Source organism: Brienomyrus brachyistius, unplaced genomic scaffold, assembly GCF_023856365.1.
Source record: "Brienomyrus brachyistius isolate T26 unplaced genomic scaffold, BBRACH_0.4 scaffold66, whole genome shotgun sequence".
Lineage (NCBI taxonomy): Eukaryota > Metazoa > Chordata > Actinopteri > Osteoglossiformes > Mormyridae > Brienomyrus > Brienomyrus brachyistius.
Window position 1 is genome coordinate 914036 of NW_026042341.1, and position 27398 is coordinate 941433.

At 44.5% G+C, this 27398-nt stretch overlaps 1 protein-coding gene across 7 annotated transcripts in view; it reads right to left on the minus strand.

Moving 5' to 3' along the window:
* Positions 1 to 1422: 1422 nt before the first annotated feature.
* Positions 1423 to 27398, minus strand: part of scml4 (Scm polycomb group protein like 4) — a 43389-nt gene continuing 17413 nt past the window's right edge. For 4 of the 7 annotated variants that reach the window (XM_049002305.1, XM_049002303.1, XM_049002304.1 and 1 more), the window contains exons 4-10: positions 19447 to 19676; positions 17944 to 18073; positions 12485 to 12685; positions 10351 to 10524; positions 4946 to 5164; positions 3985 to 4130; positions 1423 to 3675 (exon numbers count right to left, since the gene is read on the minus strand). In XM_049002305.1, the coding sequence (XP_048858262.1) occupies positions 3550 to 3675; positions 3985 to 4130; positions 4946 to 5164; positions 10351 to 10524; positions 12485 to 12685; positions 17944 to 18073; positions 19447 to 19676 (1226 nt within the window). In that variant the 3' untranslated portion in view covers positions 1423 to 3549. Of the gene's footprint in view, positions 3676 to 3984; positions 4131 to 4945; positions 5165 to 10350; positions 10525 to 12484; positions 12686 to 17943; positions 18074 to 19446; positions 19677 to 20902; positions 21142 to 27398 lie in introns of those variants that run through there. The other 3 variants (XM_049002309.1, XM_049002307.1, XM_049002308.1) reach the window with 3 other exon arrangements.

The window sequence follows — 27398 nt, forward strand, 5'->3', positions numbered from 1 at the left end:
CGTCTCCTTTGCTCAGTCTCAGTTGGCGTGCCTCACACGTGTAGTCAACGTTTAGTAGAAAAGCACCACCTGAATAAGGGTGTAGCAGTGCAAGCAATGAATTTGTTGAACGACAATGCAATGTCCACATTAAATCGAAAAGGAGGCAAAAGCAGCTGTCAATGGAAAAAGATTCCAGTGAGCCAACAGATAGCAGTGATTCCGTTAGTAATAGTGTCCTGCAGTGTAATAGTATTCCTATAAAATAACCCTCCTCTTCTCCTCTCTCTCGTCTCCCTCACACCATCCACGATTCTTTTCAAAGGTAAAGTGCAGGTTAATTTGTTTTATGTATTTTTATTTTTAATTGTGCACTAATCATATTCTTTGAATATTTTTGGGTTGTGGAATGAATCATCTGAGTTTCCATTATTTATAAAGAGAAATTTCGCTTTGATATACGAGTTCTTTGGATTACAAGCACGTTTCCGGAAAGAATTATGTTCGCAGTCCGAGGTTTTACTGTATAATATATAAGCAAGTGTACACGTTTCTGCAAGTTTCTGGTACAGTACATTGAAGCCTATATTTCCCTCCCCAAAATGTTCTTATTTCAGGAACAGAACCATTACCACACCTTCTCCAAAAAACGTATTCCGTTCCTTGAACACTCTTAGACTTTCTGGATTGTTTCTGCACAGAGCCTCAGTTTTCATGTCTCCTTGGTTTCCTTCCAGAACAGACCCAGGTTATCCACAAGAAGACCATGGTGGATGTATGTAAGCAGTAAAATGTCCGCTGGGTCCAGCTTCAGATCCCCTCACTGGCAGGGGGCTGAACTAGTTTGCTTTTGCTGCGTCTCTCGGGGTCACTCCTCTTCATCTATTCCATTTTCAAACAATCCGAATTACTTGTTCGGGTCAATAGTTCTGAGTGGTGAGAAGTTTCAGCTGGGTGCTCACTATTAGTTATAGCAAAGCTAACTTTGCGTACAGTATGATCCCAGTAACCTTTAACTGAGGCTTACTAAGAGGTGCCGTCACCTCACTGTGCTTTAACCTCATTGTAAGGGTGTCCTGATCACAGAAAATAAATGGCTGAAGGGTGGGGGGCATTGGTAGTGTGATGACCTATACAGGGAACCACTTGTATTTGTGACATTGCTCTAATAAGTGGCTAGACTCAGGACATTAATACTGTTTCACAGCATGAAATACTGGTTCAGCATCAGCACTGCAATGTTTTCTGGTTCAAAGCTATGAGGCCCTTAAACCTTTTTACATTGTTACCAAAATATGTAAAACTCTCTGTAGCTATCTGAGCCTACTGGTGAACTGCTAAGAAAAAAAAAAAAATAGTTATAGGGGGAATACTCTGTACAATATTACTATAAGTGAATAGTGGAGGCAGCCAGGCTGGGTACAAAAGAACAGGATCAAAAAATAGAGTGTAATGCTTTATTCATACACTATAACGCTCCGTTTATAACTTACATATGATATGCAGGTCTGGGTTTTTTGTAAAATCACACGGAATTGCACAGCACTAAAGCAAACCAAAGGAATAAGCACACTTTAAAATTTAGCACCAACAGGAATGATTCATGTAGCAGCCTTCAAGGTAACACACCTCAAAACTCCACTGCAGCTACATACACTCTTTGCTTGGTTTCCTCCAGCCCTGGCTCACGTTTAGTTCATCGTAGAAAGCAGCATTGGGATACACTGATGAGAAATACACAAATGCAATACACAGCAACACGCAAGCAACGCCGAATGCTTCCGTACAGACTAGCATCGTATGGATGGAGAGGCCGTGGAGGACCGAGGCGTCTCCGATAAAATGGCAAAGCATTTTCCCAGAGTCACGACGCGTGCCTCTCGTGTTTAAAGCTAGCTGGAAGAATTCTGAAATAGCGCATGGCGGCTCATAGCTGAAAAGCCCTCCAAAACCATACATACAAAATATAGGGGAAAAAAAAACAAACATTGCTACTGTTGATGTGTTGATAGTGTTCAACCCTGTGAGTTATTATGATTGTTTTTGGAGAAGTATGGAGGATGTCAAAGTAGCTACGTAGGTGCCCCAGGTGTACCAGAACGGCCCGCAATGAATTCAATTACAAAAAAAAAAAAACGCAGTTCACATAGGCGAATGTAGATATCGCACGGAAACATCTAACAGTTTAGGAGCGGTACCTGTTTTGTTTAAAGTTAGGCTTGTACCATATCTTTATGATTATACATTGTCAGTTTAAAATGGTGTTATATACAAGTGTACTTGGATACAAAGGAACATCAACCTCATATATACTGCATATGTTATAAAAAAAAACTAAAGTACGTTAAAAATGCTTTCCTCGCCATCTTCCTTGTCACCTGGAAGACAAGGAATACTCAAACATGAAATACTTAATATTTTTTTTTAAATGTATACCATTTTCAAAATTCAAAATATAGTAATAATAATAATTGTTATTATTATTATTATTAATAATAATAATAATAATAATAAACAGGTACCAGAACATTTTTGTGTCTAAAAACTACTCATCTTACAAATAAAATCATCCACTTCAGTGATTGTTTTCTTGAAATGGGCCGGCGTACCTGGACACTGTGGAGTCTGTGGCAAGCCTTGGGAGGCTTTTCACATACATCTATAGCCAGAGAAATGGCACAAGGTCCTAACAATGACCGCAGCGACGACTTTGATGTCATAAACCGCATCTCGCACTGGCTTCGCGATTCGTTATCTTTCACACGTCTTTATCTTCCTGTTTCCAAGAGAGGTCGCCTATGGGAAACCAAGCAGCTCAGAATAACTATATGTACATATCAGATCAGGTGTGTTCTTCCTGTAGCGGCTTTGTGAGCTTCCCAGCTGATTCCTGTGAATATATTTACCCATTTCTGCTACTGCTGGGCTGAGGCTAACTCATCTGTCGGACAGATCTCCTGGTAGGCCGTGTGCCGCCCTGTTACAAGTCTAGCTGCCTTACGACAGTGGTCCCTGCTGGTGAATACGAGAGGTGACCAGCTGCTGGTGAAAGAGGGACAGTGAGCCTGAGCAGTTATGGCTTACTGAGCCAGTAGGGGGTAGCAGAGAGGCAGAATAGGAAGCCTCTTGGAAAACATCCCAGATACAAGGGCAAGGAACATCTGTGTGAAGCTCCTCTGGATTCAGGCAGGAGGTCATTGCGTTAGTTTTGTGTATATTTAACAAACAGCTTCTTCTCTATATTGAAACTTCCTCTGAAAGTTGCCATTCGCTCTTACCCTCTTTTTAATCCCAGCCTTTTGTCATACTGTGATCCCATTGTGAACATGGTTCGTCACCACTGGCAGCACCATTGAAATCCCCACCCCAGGACATGGCGAGAGAATGTTTGTAAAATTCTGTGTGTTGTGTGACAGCCACCGAATTTACCATCTGCAGATTCTATAAATAAAAAGTACAACTTTTAAAAATGTTCTCCTTCCATAAAACATAAAAAAACAGTACATATGCATTTACTGCACCGTGAATTAATGCTAGCGATAGAGGATTTCTCCAGCACCGGGGGTAGACTCAGAACTTGGCCTGTTTTAACTTGTCGATGTGGTAGCACAGCTTCAGCGCCGGACCCAGCTTCAGCCCCAGATACTTCATGATCATGTCGCTCTTCAGGAGCAGCAGTGCGTAGCCGTCGATCTCCTGCCAGAGACACAGGGGCGGGTCACCGGACAGAAGGAGGAAACCAGAGGCAAGCCAGGAACACAGAGGAGGAACATCCAGGTGATCAAGCAGGAGCAGATGGAAATGGGGGGGTTAGAAGGGGCCCTCTCCAGGGTAAGGTGCTTAACATAGATGGTTCTAGCAGAAAATCCAGCTATATCAATGGATTAAAACATAATATGTTTTTCATAATTATTATTATTTTGATTATCGATTAATTGTGATGGGAACTACAATAGATTCGCTGCATTATAATTTAGAATCACAGATGGCGTCTTGGCGTCATACATGTTTTCTGAAGACCTCCACGTGTGGGCCTAGGGCGAGCGGGTCGGCATCCTTGACGAACCACACCACGTCCTCCACCGTCCAGGTGGAGGGGTCTTTACTGGGAGGGGGCTTGGACTCCTGGGACTCCGGGGAGGGGCTGTAGGCTGCAGAGAAGAGAAATGAGCCCATTGATTCATTCAGGGTCATGAAAGAATTCCTAGGATCCGAGATGAGCTTGGCTGCTGTGTTCAATCCCAGGAGAACAGAAGTGCTTTTGTACCTCAGTTTCTTAATAATGTGATAAAGATGGACAGTTTCTTCAATAAATAAGATTTACAAACACACAAGCAGTCAAAAGTTACCCATGGGAAGGTTTAACTGTACTATACTCTACATTTTAGAATAATCATAAAGACAATAAAACTATATCATAACATATATGGAATAATGCCCTTACCAAAAAAAGTATTTAAAAAAATGTATTTGTTGGGTGGGGGGGCTCTGTGGGTTCTGACTCAGAAGGCTGCTGGTTCAAATCCTGTGGTTGGCAGATTGATCCCACCTTTGGGCCCATGAGTAAAGCCCATAACTACAATTACTCCAGGGGCAACCAGTTTTATAAGGTGGCCTCCTGGGATGCTTTTCCAGTTGTCCTGAAGCAAGTCCATATATGCTGAGCACGCTTTGGCTGCTATTCCTCCCATCTCTAGTCAAAGGTCTCCAAAACCATTTCTACAATGTTTCGGCCAGTTGGCCAAGTCATGTGATGCAACATATCTCACTCACCTTTGTGTCTTGACGTTTCCAAACCTTTGACTGGTATTGTGTGTTGGTGTGTGTGTCTATACACAAAGCCGTAATCTATTAAAGTTGTGTGTATGGTAAGAGAAACAATGTTATATTTTATAAAATATTTAATTTTATTGTCCAGCAGGGGTCGCTATGAGACACAATGGCTCGATTGGCCTGTTCATCTCACCACTTCTGTTTCCTTCCTGGAAGGTGCTGGGGCTGGCCGTCTGTCTGCACAGGCCTGGGGGGGCGGATCCTCCTGGGAATGGCTGGCACACACGGTAGCTGTACGGCTTGGGCGGATACGGTGAATTCATGGTGTTGAAAGCAGAGTCGCTGGGGTCCACCGAATACCGCTTGGAGTCGATCGGGTCAACCAGGTAGTCCTCGGGCATAGAGGTGTCTGCTGTGCGTGAAACAAAATAGGGGAGGTATGAGGCGGGGTCTGTAAGGTCTGACCGTGTTTTCTAAGCCGGTCCTCAGAGACCCCCAGACAGAGCTAAAACATGGACTGTCAGGCTGAGAGCTGGGAGGGAGCAAAAACACGGACCATCTAGGGGTCCCTGAGGACCGGGTTGGGAAACACTAGTCTAACAAACATAAAGGCCTGGTCCTGCTGAGAAGAGCTGCCATTAAAACTAATAGTTTAGCCAGAGGACTCAAAATGCTATTAGGTTTTTAGCTATATAATTAGATTTTAGCTGTTATAGGATAAAGGATACAAAGAATGTAAGAGCCCAAACAGTCAATGGCTTTGCCGACATGGGTCATGCATATCCTGCTCGTTTTTTCTGTCTTGTATGGATATTAGAACTCGTGAATCAGGTGGTGTGTGCGCTGATTCATTTAATTTTACTAATAATCTTCGATTTACCTTTAGTTGCCCATCTTTTCAATGTGCTTCCCATATTTAGTTAACCGTATTTTGTGACGATGACCTTGATAACATTTTAAACAATTATGAACCAAGCAGATGTGTCTTAATTAACATAAACCATTTGCGGCACTAAAACCCTTTTGGCCTTGTGGAATGGTTTCGCTTATTACATTTTCCAGTAAATAGAAACATAGGTGTACGAGAGCTAATGATAGTTTTGTAACTACTATCCTCCGTACCATATTTAAATAATTTATGCTTAACCTACTTAACCTTTCTTTTCAAAACTCATTTAAAATTAAATGAATCATGTAAATGGGGGCAGTGTACGTGGTTAATTTTAAAAACATGCATGAGCAAGAAAGTTTCTATATTAAGCACATTAAGGCAGGCAGACAGTGCAGTTCAGGTACTTAAAGGCACAACAAAGGTCACATGCCCTCCCTACAAGTCTGGTCTTAAGGGTACATTTTTCAACAGAAGCCAGTGTTACTGAACTCAACACTATCGAGTGTTTTAAGCATTTCACATATGTGATGGACATAATTGTCACCTTCTGCATGGACAGGAGCTCCGCTTTTAATCCCACTGCCCACCTCGACCCAATAAACAAACGAATGGTTATGAGAATCAGCTTAGTCTTATATCCCTGGCCGCTGGACTTCAGTCACGCAGATGTCAGGTCATCAGCGCAGGTGGCCCACGGGGGCTATCTGCTCTCCCTGCATCACAAATAGTTTGACATCTCAGCGCCATTAAAATCCCCAAATATGTAGATAACACCGTCATGTGGCTCATCTCTGGTAATGAAGAAGCATAATACCATCTGGAAGTAGACAGAGCAGTCACCTGGTACGCTAACAGTGACCTCTAGCTCAGTGCAGTTAAAATACTCAAAATCGTAGTGGACTTCGGGCACCTGCAGAATACCAAATTCCCCATCTACATCAATGACCAACAAACAATCATGAATGACTCTTTTCAATTCCTGGGAACCAATATCTGCAGATCTCTAAAATGACTCAATTATCACTTCATCATGAAGGCTTATCAATGACTACAGCAAAGCATTGTAACAAAGGCCTCTAAGATAACTGGTACTGTCCTCCTCTCTGCTGAATCCCTGTGCACCCAGTGTAGCACCAAATGTGCCAATGGGAGGACCACAGACACATGTCAAGGGCTCTTTCAGCTAATTCTAGTAGATCTTTTAGATCATTCATGTCGAAAATTAAGAGCAGACCTCCTCCTGTGCTTTGTATTGTGTCCCTTGTCTTGTGGTAGAATTCATTTGCACCGATTATCCCTATTTTTACATTTACTGAGCACCTACTCCACAACTTATTCCATAACCAGTATTTGACTTTTTATTTGCACGTTTGAACCATACTACTGTGCATTCTATGTTGGGGATCGATTCTGCATTCCGTTTGATCTGTTTATGACACGTAGCCTTATTCTGAATCACATTTAAATTGTGGGGGAAAAGCATTCTTCTGAATTTTAATGATGTGCATGTGAGAAAAATAGTTATCTGTGATTGTCACTGAGAATTTTCCACAACCAAAATCAGTCACTCCCTCATTATTTCCGTTTTGTGTTTTATTTCGAAAATCAGGTTCCAAGTATAATTTAGCCACTCTTAATTTTCACCTAATATTTCTATTATGAAATGTATTAAATTCATATTGAATACAGCACTGAAGTCCTAATGTTGTTCCCGTACTTAATTACGAAGTGTTACCTTGTTTCTGCGTGCAACAAGGAAGCCATCTTTGTTCAACCGATCTGGTAAACACAGTAGCAATTATTTTATACACTGTATTTGGAAACTGCAGCATTTTGTGTATCACATTTACTGGAGCTGCAGGGATCTGCATTGCTGATAAAGAACCTAAGAATGTATTAAACACACCTTTGCTCTCCTAAACCTTCTTTTTTAGCCCACCGCTGCTTGAAACGGAAGTAACTATTTGTCAGCTTCACACTGTGCTGGGTGCAGTTAATCACGGGTACGCAGGAACACTTGTGGGTAAGAAAAGTGTTTAGTAGAATTTCCAGCAGAAACCAAAGATCAAACATGTGACCTATAAGTGAAAACCTCAAAGCAGGGTCCCATAGTCAGTCTGTAACACATGCAACATACCTCCGTATGTCTTTGAGCTCAGACAATCTTTGTCAATTATTTACTAACTCAGTCAATACTTTCCTGTCCATTTTATTCCAAGGAACAAAGTAGTAAGCTTGATTTTTCATTAATTATCATTGTTGGTATATCTCAGCGATTCTCTCATTGTTACAATACTATCTTAGCAGAGAAATAAAAAAAATTACAAGTAAAATGCTGTGTGCTATGGAAATCCATCCATCCATCCATTTTCCTAACTGCTTATCCTACTGGGTCACGGTGGATCCGGAGCCTATCCCGGAAGCAACGGGCACGAGGCAGGGAACAACCCAGGATGGGGGGCCAGCCCATCGCAGGGCACACTCACACACCATTCACTCACACATGCACACCTACGGGCAATTTAGCAACTCCAATTAGCCTCAGCATGTTTTTGGACTGTGGGGGGGAAACTGGAGTACCCAGAGGAAACCCCACGACGACATGGGGAGAACATGCAAACTCCACACACGTAACCCAGGCGGAGACTCGAACCCGGGTCCCAGAGGTGTGAGGCGACACTGCACCACCATGCCGTCTTGCTATGGAAATGATACAGAATAATTTAATTGTTTCATTGAAGGATGTTGTCTCCGTGCCTCTATTAACCCCACATACACACAGAACAGAACAGAGGCTGCAGTCACTAAGGTCCTCTCCCATGAGATCATCACTGCTGCACAAGCCAGACTTGATCTCCATGGAAACTGCTGCCAAGGCAACGAAACGGCAACAGGCTGCAGTCATCCAGGGTCATGCCTGGGTGCTGTCTACCCAAACAAACATGAACTTTAAGGGCATGGCTCTGTCCTCAAAAGTAGCTCTATCAAAATATAAAAAAAAATCTCTTGCTGCAAGTGAATTTCCACTATGAATTTTTAAGTCAAAAGATAGGATGCACAACCGGAAACATGCAGCTGCATGTCCTGATCTGAAAACATGCGTGGCACAGAGCTGCCTCCTGCATTTCACCCTGTTGCAAACCAAACAGTCTGAGACAGCAATTTTCTGACTTATGGAGTGACAGGTCTTACGGCCCCCCGAGTTCCACATCATGATTTCAACATCCCCAGAGAGCCGGCAAACTGATCAGAGAGTGCAGCAAGCCGCATGCAGGGTGCGGCGCATTTCAGCGGTGGAATGCAGACCACTCTCGTCGCGGTGCCTTCATTACGTGCTGCCGGCACCGCAGGGTTCGCCATTCCTCGGTGCATTAATTGCCGTTTCAGATTCAGCCCAGGAAGTTTTACTTAAGTCAAATACGAGGAAAAAGCATGGTAGCAAGGCTGAATCTCAGCTCAGGGTATACCGTGATGAACAGTACACGTTTAATGTCAATACTCCTCTTCAAACCTCCATTTAGCTTCAGGAGCCTCTAATGCAGAGCAAGGGCACAGGGAACAAGGCAGGAGACACCTGTACAATTTACTGACACTAGTTCACCCAAGCATATATTTTTGGACTGAGAACCCGGAGGAACCTACGATAAATGCAGGAAGAACATGCAAACACCACGTGTGCAATTGCTGGTGGGTATCGAACCCTAGTTCCTGGACTCCTAACAACCAAGCCACCATGCCGCTCTCCTGCAAACAGTTTTCATTACCCCCCCAGGACCCTCACAGACTCATAACCTGAACGGTTTATATAAATAAATAAGTAAATACAGGCACAGTGACACCGGGACAGTTATACACCCACGCATACGAACATCTTATGTCAAGGGCCATAATTCACCCAACTCAACCAAGAACACATGATGAGAAATAACCACAGACTGCAAGTCTAGGAACCAAACTAACAGTATTTTTTACAGCTGACAAAGGATCAACTCAGGTGACTACGTTCAGAGTGGGACGCAGCAAAACCACTGATGTTAGCAAGGCTAGTAAGACCGCTCTGTACACAAAGCTACATCATCACAGCTATGACCAGACCTACATCATTCCACAGCGCTGTCACTATGCTCAGAGAGCTAATACCACTTACAGAGCACAGTAACAGAAAACTCTCCAGCTACAGTTTTGCAGGAAAACATCTACAATAAATACATAATATAGTACTAGCTGATGGACTATTATGGCCAAAAAGTATTTATACTCTGAAATTAGGTATGTTACAGTATAAAGAATAGATGTATTTTTTAATGTGTATATATCAATGCGTTTATGGACGCTCCCTGGGCTACGTTCTGATACACCTATCGTAAGGCAAAAATCTAAGAAACATCATAGCCTAGCCTAGCCTAGCTTAAACATGCTTACGACACTTACATTAGCCTGCAGTTGGGCAGAATCGGTAACACAAAGCCTAATTTATAATAAAATGTTGCATATCTCATGTAATTTATGGAATAATGTACAATGGAAAACAGAATGGAATTAGAATATCCATCGTAAACTCAAAATATCGTAACAAGGACCATCGTAACCTGGGGAGCGTCTGTATATTTATGTACATGTTATGTTATTTTTAATTTTTTTTCTCTCTTCTTCTCCCCCCCCTGCAGGTGAACACGCGAGGGGGAGCGGGAGGCCGGAGCACGTACTGGAGGCCGCGTTGCCCTCACAGCCCTTGTCGGCATGGTGCCGCACGAACTGCTGGTCGCTGAAGAGGTTCTCGCAGTGCAAACTACGGCACAGCTTCTTCAGGAAGCGCAGCACATAGCCAACACTGTTCACCACGGGCAGACTGAGAAGGTGCTGCTTCCCATCAAATGTGGCTGGAAGCAGAACGACAAAATAAATGATGAAGTGAGTTTCGGGGGGGGGGGGGGTTACTGGAAAATACGCACAGAAAAGTGAACAGTTTCTCAAAAACATGATTTATGTACGCGTCCCTCGCCCCAAACTGGTAAACAATGCAACTTGTTTCTTGGCCAACAGGTGGTGTAGTAGTTAAGGACTGGAGCTGCACACCGTATATTGCAAACTCGTCTCTGCAGAGGATTGAAATGTCAGCTGTGAGATCGGTGATTAAGCATGGAATTAATATTGTGACAAAAAAGCAATTAACTGAACACTTAAACACAAAACACCGTTAAGAACAGAAGACCTCACAAGGTTCAGAAAGGGTGATATTCAGGCATCCATTCAACTTCAGTAACCGCATACAGCCCAGTTATCTACATGGTGGCTCAGATCCTCTCCCAGGAAGCACTGGGCGTGAGAAAGGGTCCATCAAAGTCAATGATTTGCAACTTTCAGCTTTATTTTAATAAACAATTCAACTAGTAATAAGAATTCAAATCAATTCAAGTTAGCATTTTATACCTGCTTATATCTACTCATTATATTTATTTTCAAAAATATTGGCAGTTACAGAATGTCAGCATTGACTGAACTTTTAATGTCAGGAGCCCATCAATACTGGATTATCAGGAGATAGCTATCATGCTTCTAAATATTCATAAGAAATCCCCTGTACTGAAATATTAACAAATACATCACATTAAATAAATATAGAACTGTTCATAATTACGTCAGGAACGACTGGCAGTTCTTAATAAGAAAATGTTATCATCGAGGCTTTAGTTGGCAAGGGTCTATGCTTATTGTCGTAAGATTCCCATGAAGCTAATCTTACAACCCAACCTTTACAGGATAAAACTGCTGCCTGACTCTTAAGACTCGCAGATTTATCTAAAACCGGCTTTGCAACGGAATTCTTGTGTTACGTGGGTGGATTGTTTTTAGCATAGCTACCAGTTGGCTGCCAGGTGCTTAGCTTACCCAGCGAACCTGCAGGATGCAGGAATGACCCTTTGGGATAGAAATATAAAAACACACAGCTCCTCCGTGCCTCCTGTAGATGGTCTCACGTATGGGATTCTAGTTTAATGGTTGTTTAATAATGGCCTCCATCACTGTAACCAATGAGTTTTATTTAACTACAAGTAGGGCTGTAACGGTACACATATTTGCTGTGTAGCATTCAGTACATCATTTTCGGTTCGGTACACACAATGAAATGAATGTTTACTGACATAGGTGAAACCTAAATTCACAATTAGATGTTCAACACAAAACAGCATGCTAATTGTCGCTATCAGTTGGCTACAGCTAATGTTTGTTACAGTCAGTCAAAAACCATTGATTTGGAAACGTACTGGTTTCCAAATGAATTACACCAACACTGGAGAAAGAGTAGTTAATAAGACCAAGACTGTCTGTCAGCTCTGTTATACCAAACTCAGATATGTGACTGGAAGCACATCCAATATACAAACACATTTGAGACGACGTCATCCAAGAGTGTGTACAACCAGAGCAAAGCAGAGACAGGTTCCTGTCCAGGTGGCATCTAATGCACCAGTGGCAGGAAGGGCTGTATATATATACACATATATATACACATATATATGTTTTAATGATGTACAAATAAGCATCTCATTTTTTATTCAGACACGTCGTACACACCTGCTTTTCACTGTGTTTGCAGTTTTACCAATAAATTTCAAAATAAATCTGGTTTCGCAGACGTACTGAAACTGCGCCGAAGCACGAACCCAAAAGTGAGGTTTGTACTGAACCGTGAATTTTATGTACCGTCACACCCCTTTTTACTAGGGTAAGAAAAATAGCCTAACATGAAAAACACATTAAAAAAATACTTTTGAAAAGTGCATATAAAAAGAGGCGATTGTGCCTTTGGCGGAGTAGCAGGGGGGGGCGGGTGCGTACCTGAAATTTTCTCGCCACCGTACCCCTGCGTGAGCAGCGAGAACACGGCTTTCTGCTGGAAAGCACTGTCAATGCAGCCCTGCACCGCCTGCTGCAGAACCACGGAGGGGCGGTCCGGCCCAAAGTGGTCTGGGAGCTGCTGCACTTTTTTCCTGTCAAGATTAGGACCTGTGTTGGCTTGCTTGTTTATATAAATGCAGACTGCGGACACAATACAAGGAGGGGAGAGAACGCAGAGGCATTAGAGGTCAGGCAATGGACAAGAAGCCACAGTAGCAGTAAAAATACTTAAGAATCACAAACGTGCTACCTTGCTTGTGCATGAAAAAATCACACATATTTTACAGATTTACTAGATTACCGCCAACAGACATCTCCACCAGGTTAGCAAAATTTAACAGCAGCCATACTAGGGTTTACAAAAGGACGAAATGCAATAAGAACGAAAAATTTGTGCAATTCCATTGGACAGAGTCCGCTTATAAAAATCACAAACAGAGTTTAGTCAGGACACCCGCAAACAAATCAGCAGTGGCTTGTCTTGCGTTTACAGCGGTATGAGCTTTGCCCCTGAAATTCACACATTTTCACAATTCAGTCGTCTTCTATAAGTATACACCAGCGTTTATTTTAACATCACCTCTGCATTCTACTTCAGCAACGTAGGAACTGCTCTTACGCAGGACAGAAATAAACAATCACATTTCACAGAGGTTCCCACAGACAGCAGGGCACTGCCTTGTGCTCCAGCTGGCCTCTTAAGTAATTAACCATTTGTTTTGTTAAAACTGCTGACTAAACCAAACAGAGAAAATCCTGCTTAACTGTGCAATGTGATTTCTCAATAATGCAAAAATCAAAAGTGTGTAATGGTGTAAAGATGAACGCATCATCTCAGTTAATAAGGGGTCCTCGGCCATTTTTAAACGAAGTTCAAAAGGTTAACTAGCCTGATCAAAGTCCGATTCCGGATCCAGAATCCAGGCGATTAGTCCAATCAGCAGCTCAATCAAACCAAAAGGCTTAATTATTGCAGTGGGTGCAGAGTAGCGAAAATATAACTAAGAAAGTGTACAAGAGTGCAGGAAGGGAAAAAAAACAGTTATCAAGGAAAGACCTCAGTTGGGCTGAAAACATGGACCATCAGCCTGTAAGGACTAGAGATGAATCCCTTTGTATTTCCACAAACCTCCTTGGGTACAAATTGCCTTTCATATAGACAGACTAACTAATAGGGCCTAAGAAGGCTATAGCAGAATGTTCCAGAGAGGCACCTTGGCACCCTCCAACAGAGAACACTCATAGCCATACGCAACATCAGAGCGAGATGAGAGGGTAGATGGGAAGGGTGTCGATGAGCTGAGACCCGGCAGCCCGAAAGCAGCGAAGGCTCAGGAGACCACAGCCCACCCCCATCGCGTTTACTGGGATGAGCGGCTCGGCAAGGTGGGGAGGATCTTAACAGACTGATGTCTATCGAGCGTGCTCCTGCCACTGCCACATGCTGTCTCTTTAAACGGTTACCCCCACCCCCCCCGCAGAGTGGCCTCCCCACGGCACAGATCAGCTGCCTTTAATGGCCCCCCTGGGATGGGATATGGTGACCTTGTGACCTGTAAACACTTAGCTTTGCGGGAAAATCACGTTTAAAGAACATGCATCGTATTACAGGGATTACGTTGCCATGTTTGGAGTCAGTGTGAGATCTAAAAAACGTGCACTGCTGGTATTTTTCTATACATTTTATTTATATACACACATACACACACACACACACACACACTGCAATGGGGTGGCCCCCCATCCTGGGTTGTTCCCTGCCTCGTGCCCATTACTTCCGAGATAGGCTCCAGGCCCCCCGCGACCCAGTAGGATAAGCGGTTTGGAAAATGGATGGATGGATATATATATACACACACACACACATTAGATATTTATATTTGTATATGACTTGCTGATACCACAATCAGTGAAGCCGATACTTATTTTATCATCTTTTGAAATCGGCACCCCCAATTAACAGTCCCACACTGACTAAGGCTTATAGGTTCAAAGCAGACGCCCAACGATTCAACGTGAATATGATGGTTCTGCATAGCAACCTGCTGGAAACAGCACGACATTATAACGGCATATCACCCTCAAGTCGGACAAGGTCAAAAGGTTACGACCTTCATCCAAGAAACGCGACGCTGTCAACTCATGAAAGCCATTCGATCCCTCAGGCTGATCTCCAGTTTTTTTTAAATGGTGTAAATTTCAGAAATGCACTTCAAACATGACATGTAAAATGAAACGGGGGGGAACCTAAGGCAGAATCTGTAGGACAGAGAAAGTATTTCTGCACCAGCTACATTTATACAATCTTCAAACATACTGCGATTCTGCCAAATTCTTTTATATTTCAGTCCCGCCTGCCTTAATAGGAGCCAAAAGGGAGTCTGCAGCATTATTTCAAAGGTCCGTAATTAATTTGCGAATGCTGGAAATTCCCCAGTTGTTATTTTAAATTCATTCCCAACTTCAAATATTTGTGACGGACATTCAAATATTTGAGCATTCATGACCGGTGCTCAGAAAATGCATTTTTCATGTCTGTAGCGCAGAGATGACTTCTGGTTTTGCAGCTTACAGCCCATGAGAGAAGGAGGCAAACAGACAGATGTGAAAGCGAATAGAGGATGGAACATTATCAGCCCAAACCGGGAGCGGAAAGCACAGCCTATCGGCACGCTACGGGCTGCTGAGGGACCGTGCCCATGGCGTAACACCGCTTCCCAGTATGTGCGATTTACCGGGACTCTTAATTTTAAATTCAAGCACATATTCCCGAGAAACAAAGCACCTTAACTAGCGCCAACAAAGACAATTAAACTGCAACCCCCATGGAGGAAAACGCAGACATCTGATTTATTAGTATTCAGACAAGAAAACAGGCCTTTTGTTAGGAACACAAGCGCAGCCCCTCCCCCAGGACAAACCACCCGGAGCGACTGAATCAATGCTACGGCGTAAAATTCCCGCTTGCACCCAAATGCCAGTTCCTGCATACATCTGGCACGCCGGCACTGGACTGAGAAGCTCAGGAGATGGAGAGCAGGAAGACGGGAATAAGGGCGACCGGCTGCCCCTCCCCCGTCAGGCCTCTCAGCATCTCGCCTTCAATGCTGATTTGTTCCTTCCATACTACTGTTCACTCAGCAGGACTTCCTCCTGCCTGTACTGATGCATGCAGCGGTTATGCAGGTGACCACAGGTGGCGCTGTGCCTAGCGACTACAGGGGCCCAAAAAGCAGCTACACAAGCAGACATCCTCAAGACACATATCAGACGACGGTCATTTGCGAGTGACAGGGCCGCTGTGTGTGGATTATGTTTATATTACATTGTGGAGACCAAATGTTCGCCACAGTGTGATTAAAGACCTGTTATTTTGACGTTGTGGGGACCATTCTTCAGGTCCCCACAAAGATCTGTGCATCCAATCAAAAAAGTAAAAATGCCAAATGTTTGGTTACTTATGGTTAAGGTTAGGGCTGGGTAGGGGTTACGGTCGTCATGTTGGGATTAGAGTTATCCCCATAGAAATGAATGGAGAGTCCCCACAAAGATATAATTACAAACCTGTGTGTGTGTGTGTGTGTGTGTGTGTGTGTGTGTGTACGTACGCCTTCCTGAGTATATGTACACGTTCCTCTTCTGGGACTGGGAGGAGGTTAGCTGCTCCCATGAGACAAAGACAAATTGTTTTACTTCTTGTTGGTGATATTTTCTGTCATTGCTCTACAGAGCTAAGCGGCCAGGTTTTGAAACCCAGGACCGGCCCGGAGTTCAGCATAAATGGTGCAATCGGGTCATGGGCCCCACGGTAGCGGAAAAACGAGGGGCGGAGCGTGAAGGCAGGAAACACGCTGCCTCGGCATCAGACGCTGCGCCCTCCTCACTCGGTCGCGGGACGGCAGCAGACTCCATTCCCTTGCCATAAGCAGCTGTGCAGCACTCCGCATCCTCCGGCATGACGCCGTCTCCAGAGTTACAGCTCTGCAGTAATAGTTGCATCAGGAGACGCCTCTCAGTCATGGACAGAGATCACTCGTCGTCGTCGTTTAGCTCCGCGTTTTAATTACTGTGCAGCACTACTGCTGCTGATCTCTGAACGGGCCTTTGTGCCCTTGATGGTAATTCATCCTAAAAACTTAATTATATCCTCCTGCGGATGGGGACGGGCGCTCAGCCTCCTTCGATATGACGGATAACAGCGGAGGGGAGCGACAGCCACTCTGACCTTGAGGTTGAAGTCTCTTGTAATCATTTGGTTGAGCTTTAATTAAGCCGACACCTTCTGGCTGTCCTTCATTTTAACAAACGGATGGACAATAACACATAACACCTCACCCTCGGCAAAATAGCAAAAAAAAAAGCCAATGTAACTCTTAACACTCAATGCCCTACGTGACGCCTTCTGTGTCTGCAGGGGCCAGACTTTTCTGAGACCGCGTAAGGCACGAGCAGGGCGAACAGCAGCCACGCCTAGTGGCAGGAAGGGCCCCCATCTAGATCTCAATGTGATGAGGCGCTTGAGAAAGCAGAAAATAAGCATCACGGAGACACACAATCGCCCATCACCGAGGCCAGGAGTCGACGCCTCTTTCAGCTTAATGCATTACTTCACGCCTCTCTTAATTTCGGATTTAAGGCTTGGCGACATAACCGTTGGTCCCACGCCAAGTCCAAAGTCAGACATCACAATATCATTTTTTTTCCCCAATGAACACAAATGAAACAGAGAAGTACTGATGTCCATAGTAATAACTAGAGAGAATGTCTTATAGCACTAGCAGTGTTTGTTTTGGAATGATTCAGAAATGAGATTTTTGCTGTCTGTGCACAACTTCTGTTCACAGTCCGGGCTTGAATGACTGCACAGTCGGAGGAGCGGAAATGGGAGGTGAAGGAGGACAGTATGAGCGCTAAAAGGTTTGCGGTAAATGACCAGCTAACTCAATATCTGCATTTACTGTATATACTGCATAGTTTAAGCATCTTTCCACTGCAGGCAGAAATAACCTACATGCTCCCATGCAGTGAAGCCCACTGTGACTTGACAGAACATGACAGCCGACGTCTGCCCTCTATTTCCGACCCTGGAAAATGACAGGCCTGATAAATGTGTGTTTTTCTCAGTTCCTCTCAGCACCCTCCATTTTCCAAATATAAAACTGGGTTGAAGGTCAGGCGATTAAATTTAATCTCCATGCCGGACGACAGGATGGATGGCGGTCAAATCCAATATGGGGGTGAGTTCAAAACCCCTGCTAGGGGTTTTTAAAGCCTACCCCCTAGAAGGGAATCTCACTGTAAGACAGAGGCGGGGTTGTCATGCTGACATCACACTGAAGTCACAGGGCTTCAACGGGTCGCTGGGTGGGCGGAGTCAGGCGATCGGGGGCGTATCCTACCTGTGAGCACCTGGGGTGTGGCTGAGTGGGGCACTGTGGCAGCATCCTGGGGGATGGAGCTCATGTCCGGCTCCGGCGTGCTGCTGGGCGGGGAAATGGCCAACGGCGTCATCACCATGCGAGACTTCAGCTGCGGGTGGGAGCACATAGGAGCTGCCTGGTCAAACCAGTCCCACCAGTGGAACCGGTGATGGCAATGGAAACTACCCGCGTAGGAATTAAAGGCCGGACAGTGAGGCTGGGAGATTAAAGAGGGGATTGAAGCAGGAGACCATCCAGAGCTGAATAAGTGAGTCCGCTAAATCTGGGCGTCAAAAGTAGGACAGTGAGTCGAGAGACTAATTAGAACGTTTGACTGCCGCTTCTCAACTTCCCTCATTTTAAAGAAAAGAGAAAAAAAAATGGAAAAGAAGCTAGCAGCCGTTCTCGACTTTTGTCAGAAATGACACAAGCTTGTGCGGACCAGGAGAAGCTGCTCTGTAACAGCTGGGGGGGGCGGGGGTAGCCGGCACACAGTCATCTCTCCCCGGCTGCATATCGACGGCAAACGAAAAGCAAAACTGGAAGACACACGATGGTCGCGTGCCCTCGGCGCCTTTCCGCTCCAGCGCACCGCGCCTGCTTCCTTTCGGTCGACCGCCAGCGTGGGGGTAGGGAGGGCTGACGCTGAAGCCGAACTGTTTCAGGATGTGTCGACCTTTCGCTGCGAGTAATGAGCTGCCAAACTACGGCGTGGAGAAAAGAGGTTTCGTTTCTGTGTGCCACACCAATTAACTCGAAGAGGGAAATGAATAAACACAGAGAAAGTGTGCACACTGTCGCCTGCGTGCTGAAAAATGCCCTCTCAGGGCTACACAGCCCACCACAGACAAAGGAGTGCGATTCCAGAATCCTAAGGTGTGTGTGCTCAGTATGAATAACATTTCCAGGTTTGGTCACCCAAAGGAATCAGTTTTAGATATATAGTATAAAAATACAGCAGACCAAAACTACCACAACTATTTAAATTCGCCTTGTATCTACAGGTACCACACAGCACCATACTGTTAGGGTATCTCAGGGCACAAGCACTGGGAAACTGACACCGGTTTCCAGGTAGCAGTTGCTATGGCACTTCCACCCCACCTAGGTTACTAGGGGGTTGTAACTGTACCCAGTTTTATTGGGTTTCATAAAGAGTATACTCTACATCAGCAGGCCAAGTGTTTCCCTGCATATCGGACCATCGATTAATGTCGCCTGAACGGCCTTTGGCTGGAGAAACACAAACACACTGCGAGTGATTCAATGATAAATGTGCCCAACGACGTAAACAGGAACGGAGATTCTAAATACGACGATGTCACAAAAAGAGAAAAATAAACAACACCCGCTGGCAGGTGGGGGCCAGGGGGAGCTCCGTCTGCTGCGATCGGTGTCTGCCTGCCGCCAGCCCAGGGGAAACACAACACTCCAGCCCCCCCAGTGCCCCCCGATCATAAGCTCCCCCAGCCTCACACTGACCTTAAATCCTGGCTTGCGTCCCCTCTTCTTCGGCACTTTTAGGGGTGACAGCGACTCTGTGTACCGGTTGGGAAAATCCATTTTGGGGACATTGCGTAGGGGGGGCCTCCCCCGCTTCCTGCCTGGTATCTTCCCCCTCTGGCCGGGGATGAAGGAGGGACCCACTGCCGGCGCCTGCATGTCACCGCCGTCAGCTTTCTGCATGGAGGCTGCGGGAATGCTCATCGAACCTGGAGAGAGAGGCGGGGGCGGGACACCTGCGTAAGTGAACCCAGAGCGCAGGGGGAGGGACGGGAGGGGGGGGGGGGGCTGACATCAAATCGCAGACCCTATGGGTTGAGACAGGAGAGTGACAAACACCCAGCAGCAGCCAGGGAAGCGGCTGCATCGATGCATGGCCCCCGTGCATGTCGCAGCTTTACGGGCGGAGAAACGGCAGCCTTCACGTCTGCAGAGAGCTTTAACGGAAATGGCGAGAGAGACAGCAAAAGAAGGAGCATGCAGGCGAGGGTGAGAAAACGCACACACACACACACACACACACACACACACACACACACACACACACACACACACACACACACACAGAAACACAAACCCTAAGCATGCCATAGCCACGTTTCAGCAACACCGCACGTATAACCGTGAATCAGTCTGAAAGCAGCCGATACGGTGATGTGGCACAGAGCACAGAATCATCCCAGAGTCACAAAGAGAGGTTTGCAGACCAACCCATCAAAGGCGACCCCCTTAGCCAGACTAAAATCTCTAGAAGCTGCCTGCCAAATCTATCTGAGCACCCCCCAGCGCTGCCACTGTCCAAGCTGGTGTGTAAAGGCAGCCCCCCCCCACCCCCCAGCAGGGGGCTGAGTGAGGGCTCGTCTCGGGCTCCTTACCGCCGTGCAGACCTTCACCTTCCCCTTCTGATGCCTGTACTCGGGGGGGGGGGGGGGGGGGGGTCTCCCAAGCCCAAGCTTGGTCTCCTGTTAGCCAACCCTTAAACCCCCCACCCCCACCAGGCCCGTGACTCTAAACCCAACCCCCCTCCCCGGCTTCCTGCAGCTCTCATTAGGCTAATGCATTCAACACAGGAGGAGGGGGGTTGGGGTTGGGGTGGGGGTGGGGGGGGGGGATTCCATTTACCATAGTTACATCCATGAATTTCCATTACGGCGACAGCTTTGACCGCATCGCGTCTGGAAAGGCGGCCAACAGCGGGCTCTTGGCGACCCGATGCGCGACATCGACGGAGCAATTTTAATAAAAGCGTCTACATGAAAGAGTGCCTATGTGTGTGCGTGCGTGCATGCGTGTGTGTGAGTGTGTGTGCCCGTGCGTGAGAAAGAATGTTTACATGCGGCGCTGCATAATACAAGGCCATTTCCTTCCCTTTAAATGTGCTGGAGAAAAGCCTAAATTCTAGATCTTAAAATGGAAAGCAAAAACAAACACATACCATTTAAAAACGAGAGCCCGAGGAGAAAAGGAGGACCGTAAATCCCGCTTGAGGTCCCTTCTGCGTGAATCCCTTGACGATCGCCGTGGAGCACGCGTCGATGCTCGTCCCGGCCTCAGCTCTGCACAGTGGGGTCTAGAGCAAGCCAGCTTCCTCTGTCGCCGCCGCGAGCGTTCTGAGAGCTGTCCCTCTTCCGTCGTCATGGCAACAAGCCTCCAACATCCTACCGCCGCTCGTATCCCGCTACAGTGTGGTCTCGTATGCAATTTTGCACACAGCACTGAGGAGATAATTACACTCGGAGACGAGGTCCAGGGCCAGCTCAACAACACAGGATCAATCAAAAAAAAAAAATCAAGATTTTTTTTTTTTTTTTTTTAAGTTTTGTTCTATTTTCTTTGTCAGTAATTTTTCAGATGATCAGCATTGGTTATAATTAGCTGTAAAGCTTTCGGTGGCATTAGATCAGAGCAGCCCTATAAAATGCACATATTTATCTCATATTTATATGGGCCACTAGGAGGCTTCTGTCCTCAGCTGAAGGTAGCGATGTTAACAAAACAAAATGTCTACGTCGCCGGTTTCCGCTGTCTTTCTGTGTGCCGAATGAGGGTGAGAATGCTACTATTGTCAGGAGCAGGGGCAGCATCCTGCTACCCGACGAGCACAGCGCACTCCTGCCACAATCCATCTTCTTTTGTTGCGGCTCAGATAACGATCAGTTGTTTGAATGAGGGGGAAAAAAGAGAAAGGATATCACTCAAATCGATGATTAACTCCCCCCTGTAAACCACTAACAAAAAAAAAAATCGCACATATTCACCAACCCCCGACCCTCTCTGCACCCCCATATTCACAAAATAATTTTTGCATGGCAGCTTATGCAGCAAATGACAGCGAAATGACAAAGGATCTGCTCTTCGGCAACAGTGAATCTCCGTCGAGACAAGATGGCCGAAACAAGACCTTTAAACAAAACAAAAAACATTTTACAGGCAATTTCTACAAATGCTGTCATTATCTGAATCATAGATTAGACAAATTCGGGGGAATTACCATAAAATCAAAGATAATGCTATGACCGTATGCTATGTTGGACTAAAATTCATTTAAAAATCAATTTTCACGAAAACTATAAATGCGCAGACATATTTTTGGCCGTATTTTTCCTTATGTCTATTTATATAACTTTGAAGGATGAGAAAATAATCACAATGATTCTTCAAAGCAGGCACATGTCTGGTGAAAAAATAAGCCGGTTTCTGCCAAACAATAAAATTTAACTCCGGGTCAGCTGGTCTCTAAACCTCTTTGAACATCCTCGCCAAACTGAGCCCAGGAAACTACACAGTATGAGCCGTTTCATTTCAGACTAGAACGTCTGTGTGTTTTTTGAAGCGTCACTTGACTTTATATGTAAACACTGAGCAGCGACACAAAACCTTTATAAATAAGCGGCAATTCAGAATCAGTGATTCAAGTAAAGTGTGGAAGGAAGGAAGAGTCAGACCACATCTGCCATCTGGAGAATTTAGCACACGTGACAAACTAAAAATAAAGCACGTCAAGCGTTGCGGGTGCATGTGTATTTTGCTTTTAGCGATTCTGTCCTTGCTTCAAGTGGGATAGCAAAACAGGAATGGAATGGGAGTCTCACAGTTGTGAAGATTTGTTGTTGTTTCCAGTACTGTCTGGGTACATTTTCTAGGACTACAATGGGGCACTCGCCTATCCAGTACTCTCTGGGTACATTTTCTAGGACTACAATGGGGCACTCGCCTATCCAGTACTCTCTGGGTACATTTTCTAGGACTACAATGGGGCACTCGCCTATCCAGTACTCTCTGGGTACATTTTCTAGGACTACAATGGGGCACTCTCCTATCCAGTACTCTCTGGGTACATTTTCTAGGACTACAATGGGTCACTCGCCTATCCAGTACTCTCTGGGTACATTTTCTAGGACTACAATGTGGCACTCGCCTATCCAGTACTCTCTGGGTACATTTTCTAGGACTACAATGGGGCACTCGCCTATCCAGTACTCTCTGGGTACATTTTCTAGGACTACAATGGGGCACTCTCCTATCCAGTACTCTCTGGGTACATTTTCTAGGACTACAATGGGGCACTCGCCTATCCAGTATTCTCTGGGTACATTTTCTAGGACTACAATGGGGCACTCTCCTATCCAGTACTCTCTGGGTACATTTTCTAGGACTACAATGGGGCACTCACCTATCTAGTACTCTCTGGGTACATTTTCTAGGGCCACAGCAGAACTCAGTCTTACAGGATGGATGATAAGACACAGGTGGAGAACATGAATGTGCTGATTACTTGACTCCGTCCTGCCCCAGGACATCCACACGCAGCCCCATCTAGGCTTACAGATATTTAGAATAACCCTCATTCTGGTTGATTATCCCAATTTACTCTCCCTCTGTCACCCAGTAAAATCACACATCTGGGATCTCCTTACACTGCTAATGGCTTGAAGCACAGAACCATTTTCTGCATCAAGCATTACAGGCCGGGCAAAACATAAAACCTCTTTTAAATGACCTGTCTAGAGATCAGCTGCTACTAGAAGCTTTTGATTAATTAACCAAGTAGGAAATTAAGTTTTTTATTTTCTTTTTGCACATTTGCCAATAAAACTGTTTCGACTAACAACACATGTGATGATACTGCATAGTCGACGCTCTAAGAAAACATTTAGTTTAGCTCTTTTTGTCCTGAAGCCCTTATAAAGATTGTGGCTAATTTATTTTAAAAGCCTATCCGATAAATAAAATATTCCAATTTAGTTTCATTCATTAAATGGATATATGTAAAACAAAGTGCTGAACAAACATGCTGGGGACAGTATTAGCTTAATTTGATAGGGGATTCTGGTTGAAACCATCGCTAAAGCTGTTTATAAAGGCACGTGTGCATTCTTCATAAAAACCGCTACACATGGGAAGGCATCAAGTTCTAAGGATAGAATAACGTGAAATTAAATTATAAAGATTAGATTTCACGGAATAGCGCCGAAATCCTCCTGTCTGAAGGGTGCTGACAACAGCCAGGGGAAATAATGTCTCTGCTTAAGATTATCATGTTAAATTAACGTTGCCTTTTGCTTATTTGTCTGTTTAATCTATTCAGGTTGCTGTAAGATCTATATAGCATTCAGTTACTTGAAAAGAAAAAAAATTAAATTAAAAGATTCATAGATTACTCAAAATATGTATCTCTGTCTATATATATATATAAAACATCTATTGTGTTTTTCTCTAATCTGATTAAGACAGATCTTTCAGAACACCATATTCACATATTCCAGAACCAGATGTCCTCAACTGAATGGATCACAACTGACGTTCAGTCTGTGTTCCACAGATGAACCTCTGTTTACTTTAACAGACACCCCTCCTCCCCAAATATCTGTCTAATTACCAGCGATGGGAACATCACAGTTTACTCAGCTGTGCGATCATAATGAAAATGTCACTCCCTTCATGCTAATTGAGTAGTTTTGCATGTATTCGTATTTTCTGAGTAGTTTTGCATGTATTCGTATTTTTTGAATAGTTTTGCATGTATTCGTATTTTCTGAGTAGTTTTGCATGTATTCATATTTTCTGAGTAAATTCTCGCTTCTTCTGCAGAAAGTGAACACAAATAATTTCCCTCTTCAACCTCACCTCAACTCCCAACTCCTATATATTTCCACCTTGGTAATTAAATCACTCAAAAGGACAATTCTTCTTCATCAGGGACTGCTGTCTCTGCCATTTTAAACAGGACAGTTTTCCACTTTCAAAACCGCTCAGAATTACGAGACTGGACTATAAAGGAACAGGTCACAGTGTCACATCCCAGGGGGCCTCCTGATTTTGTACTGTAGACAACAGCACACATCTAAACTCCATTTGTGAAATACCCTGCTCCACCATTAATGACAGATAAATGTACCTTTTAAAGTGCCTTTCAAAACACCCATGACTCCCCCAGGGAACAGATGAAGATGTGGAGCCGAACTGCAAAGGAATCGAAATAGAAAAGTATAAAGTACCAAACGAAAGGGGTTCAAAAAGAAACAAAATCCAGAACGGTTGGTAACTGGTTGGAGGTACAAAGAGTCAGATTAATGGTGTCGGCAAAAGGGAGACCAAGGAGCAGTTAGGAAGAGCAAGGTGGACAGTGACACCAACCGGACATGCAAACGGTAACCAGAAAGGGACAGAAGGAGAGGTGAAGGAATCGCATTGTGTAATCTGAGTAAGTGGCGACATGGTGTAATAATAACGATGTAAGCATGCCCCCTAAATAATACATAAACAATAAAATGAAATTCCACTGAAAGTTACTACAAGGTTACTTTAGTCCATCTAGGAATAAGTAAAGACCTCCTCCCGTTGAGGTTAGGGGGGGGGGGGGGGGGGGGGGGGCGCTCACCAACAATCAAGCGCTGGTCAGCCGTTTGTCTGGGAAGGACGAAGGATCTGGGAACAGCTTTAAAGGGTTTCACTGACTAGCTTTATGTTCACCACGAAGACACTGAATATAACAAACCTCTTCCAAACAAAAAAAACAAAAGAGATTCAAAACCAAACAATTACACACTCTAATTTCAACATCATTAATAGGAAACCCTGCAACTCAATGATAACTGTTGCCTAGGAACCTCCAACAATAAATTACCCAAAATAGCAGGTAGAAAAAAACGAATTACTATTAGTCCCATGTGCAAAAGGACAGCTAACAGAATTAGCCAATCACATTCAACCACTGACAGTAACCCAGAAAAATGCAAAAGGGGCAAAAATGTAATAACAAGGACATCCATTCAAACTCATTTAAATATAAACATCTGCCAACAAATCGATGCTATTTAAAATATGTATTTCATAGCAGATACTCCTGCAGTCTGCATGACAAGATGTAACCAGGGTGAGGGGAAGGATCATGCTCTCTGAGGTATTAAACACGCAACGTAAGGTTTAAAAAAACAGCATTAGCAAGCTTATTTATATCACACATTTTCAAACATAGAGGTCATTCGGAGTCCTTTACGTAATACGATCAAATATAAGCAATCATTAAATGGAGTAGAGTGAAGTGAATGTCAAAAAAAGAGTCATTAAAACCAAAAATAAAAAGACAATTAAAACAAGAGTAAAAGAAAAAGCATCGACACTAATTAGCAGTGCTAATCAAAGGCGCTGAAATAAAAATGTTTCACGCCTGGTTTTAAACGTGGCTGAATGGCACCCTTAGCTGACCAGCTAAGATCTTAGGTTCTCTGTTAGGTTACATATTCAGTCAGAAGGTCTGTAATTTGGACTGAGAACATTGAGTTGCTTGTAAACAATCAGCAGCATCATCCAATCTGGGAACTCTAATTAGCTGTAGTATGTTTGGACTGTGGGAGGAAACTGGAAGAAACCCCATGATTACAGGGGAAGAACATGCAAGCACACATGGATCCATGGCAGAGACTCAAACCCAGGTCCCAGAGGTGTGAGGAAAACAGTGCTAACCACTGCGCCACCCCAGCAACAGCACAGTGAAATGGATTATAAAGGCAACTGGAAATCAGTATAACGATTAAAAGAATGGAATAATGTGTTCACTCTGCTTGTTCCCAGTTAACATTCTAGCAGCAGCATTTTGAATAAGCTTGAGGTGTCTAATGGATTTTTTTTTTTGTCCATACAGGACAGTGTTGAAAATATCCAAGTGACTGGAGATGAATAAGACGTGAAGGCATGAATAAGTATTGCAAGGTCATTGGTCATTACGCCTCTGATTTTAGAGATCTACTGTATGGCCTTGATATGGAAATTGAATATGCAAATATACACTCTGAAATCCCACGAAAACTAGTAGGAGAAGGAGACCCTGGGGGGACTGATGGCATGTGCCTGAATACCTTTACGTACGCTCCACGCGGTCACCATATCGGGCTCAGGGTAGCTCTGCAGAATCACACATCTCACCTGAACACGCAGCACACCTTTACGTACGCTCCACGCGGTCACCATATCGGGCTTATCATGTATCTCGCCGGTCTTTAATTCCCTTTCTTACTCGATTACAATCATGTAAATTATGAAAATGCCCATTAAGTGGTCATTAAGCCTTAATTACAGGAAGCATGCAAATAGGTACAGGAAATGGCAGGTGCCAGAGGGCATAATCTAGGGTGGATGGGGGTCGTGTACCCTCCCAGTATTGAATTTGGCTTCACTCACCCATTATACAGACCTTTTCGTTTACATTATGAGGTTGTGTAACCCCCCCCCCCCCCCCCCCCCCCCCATAGCAACAAACTCTCTCCTAAGCCATCGGAAGAAGGGGAAGGAATGTCTTAAGTTAAAGTGACAAGAAAGCTGCAGATAAAAATGTTAACAAAATAAATATCTACACAGTTAATTGAAGATCCGCCGGCCCCCCACAACAACTGTATATATCACCATGTGCCAATCAATAGGCCCACTAACAA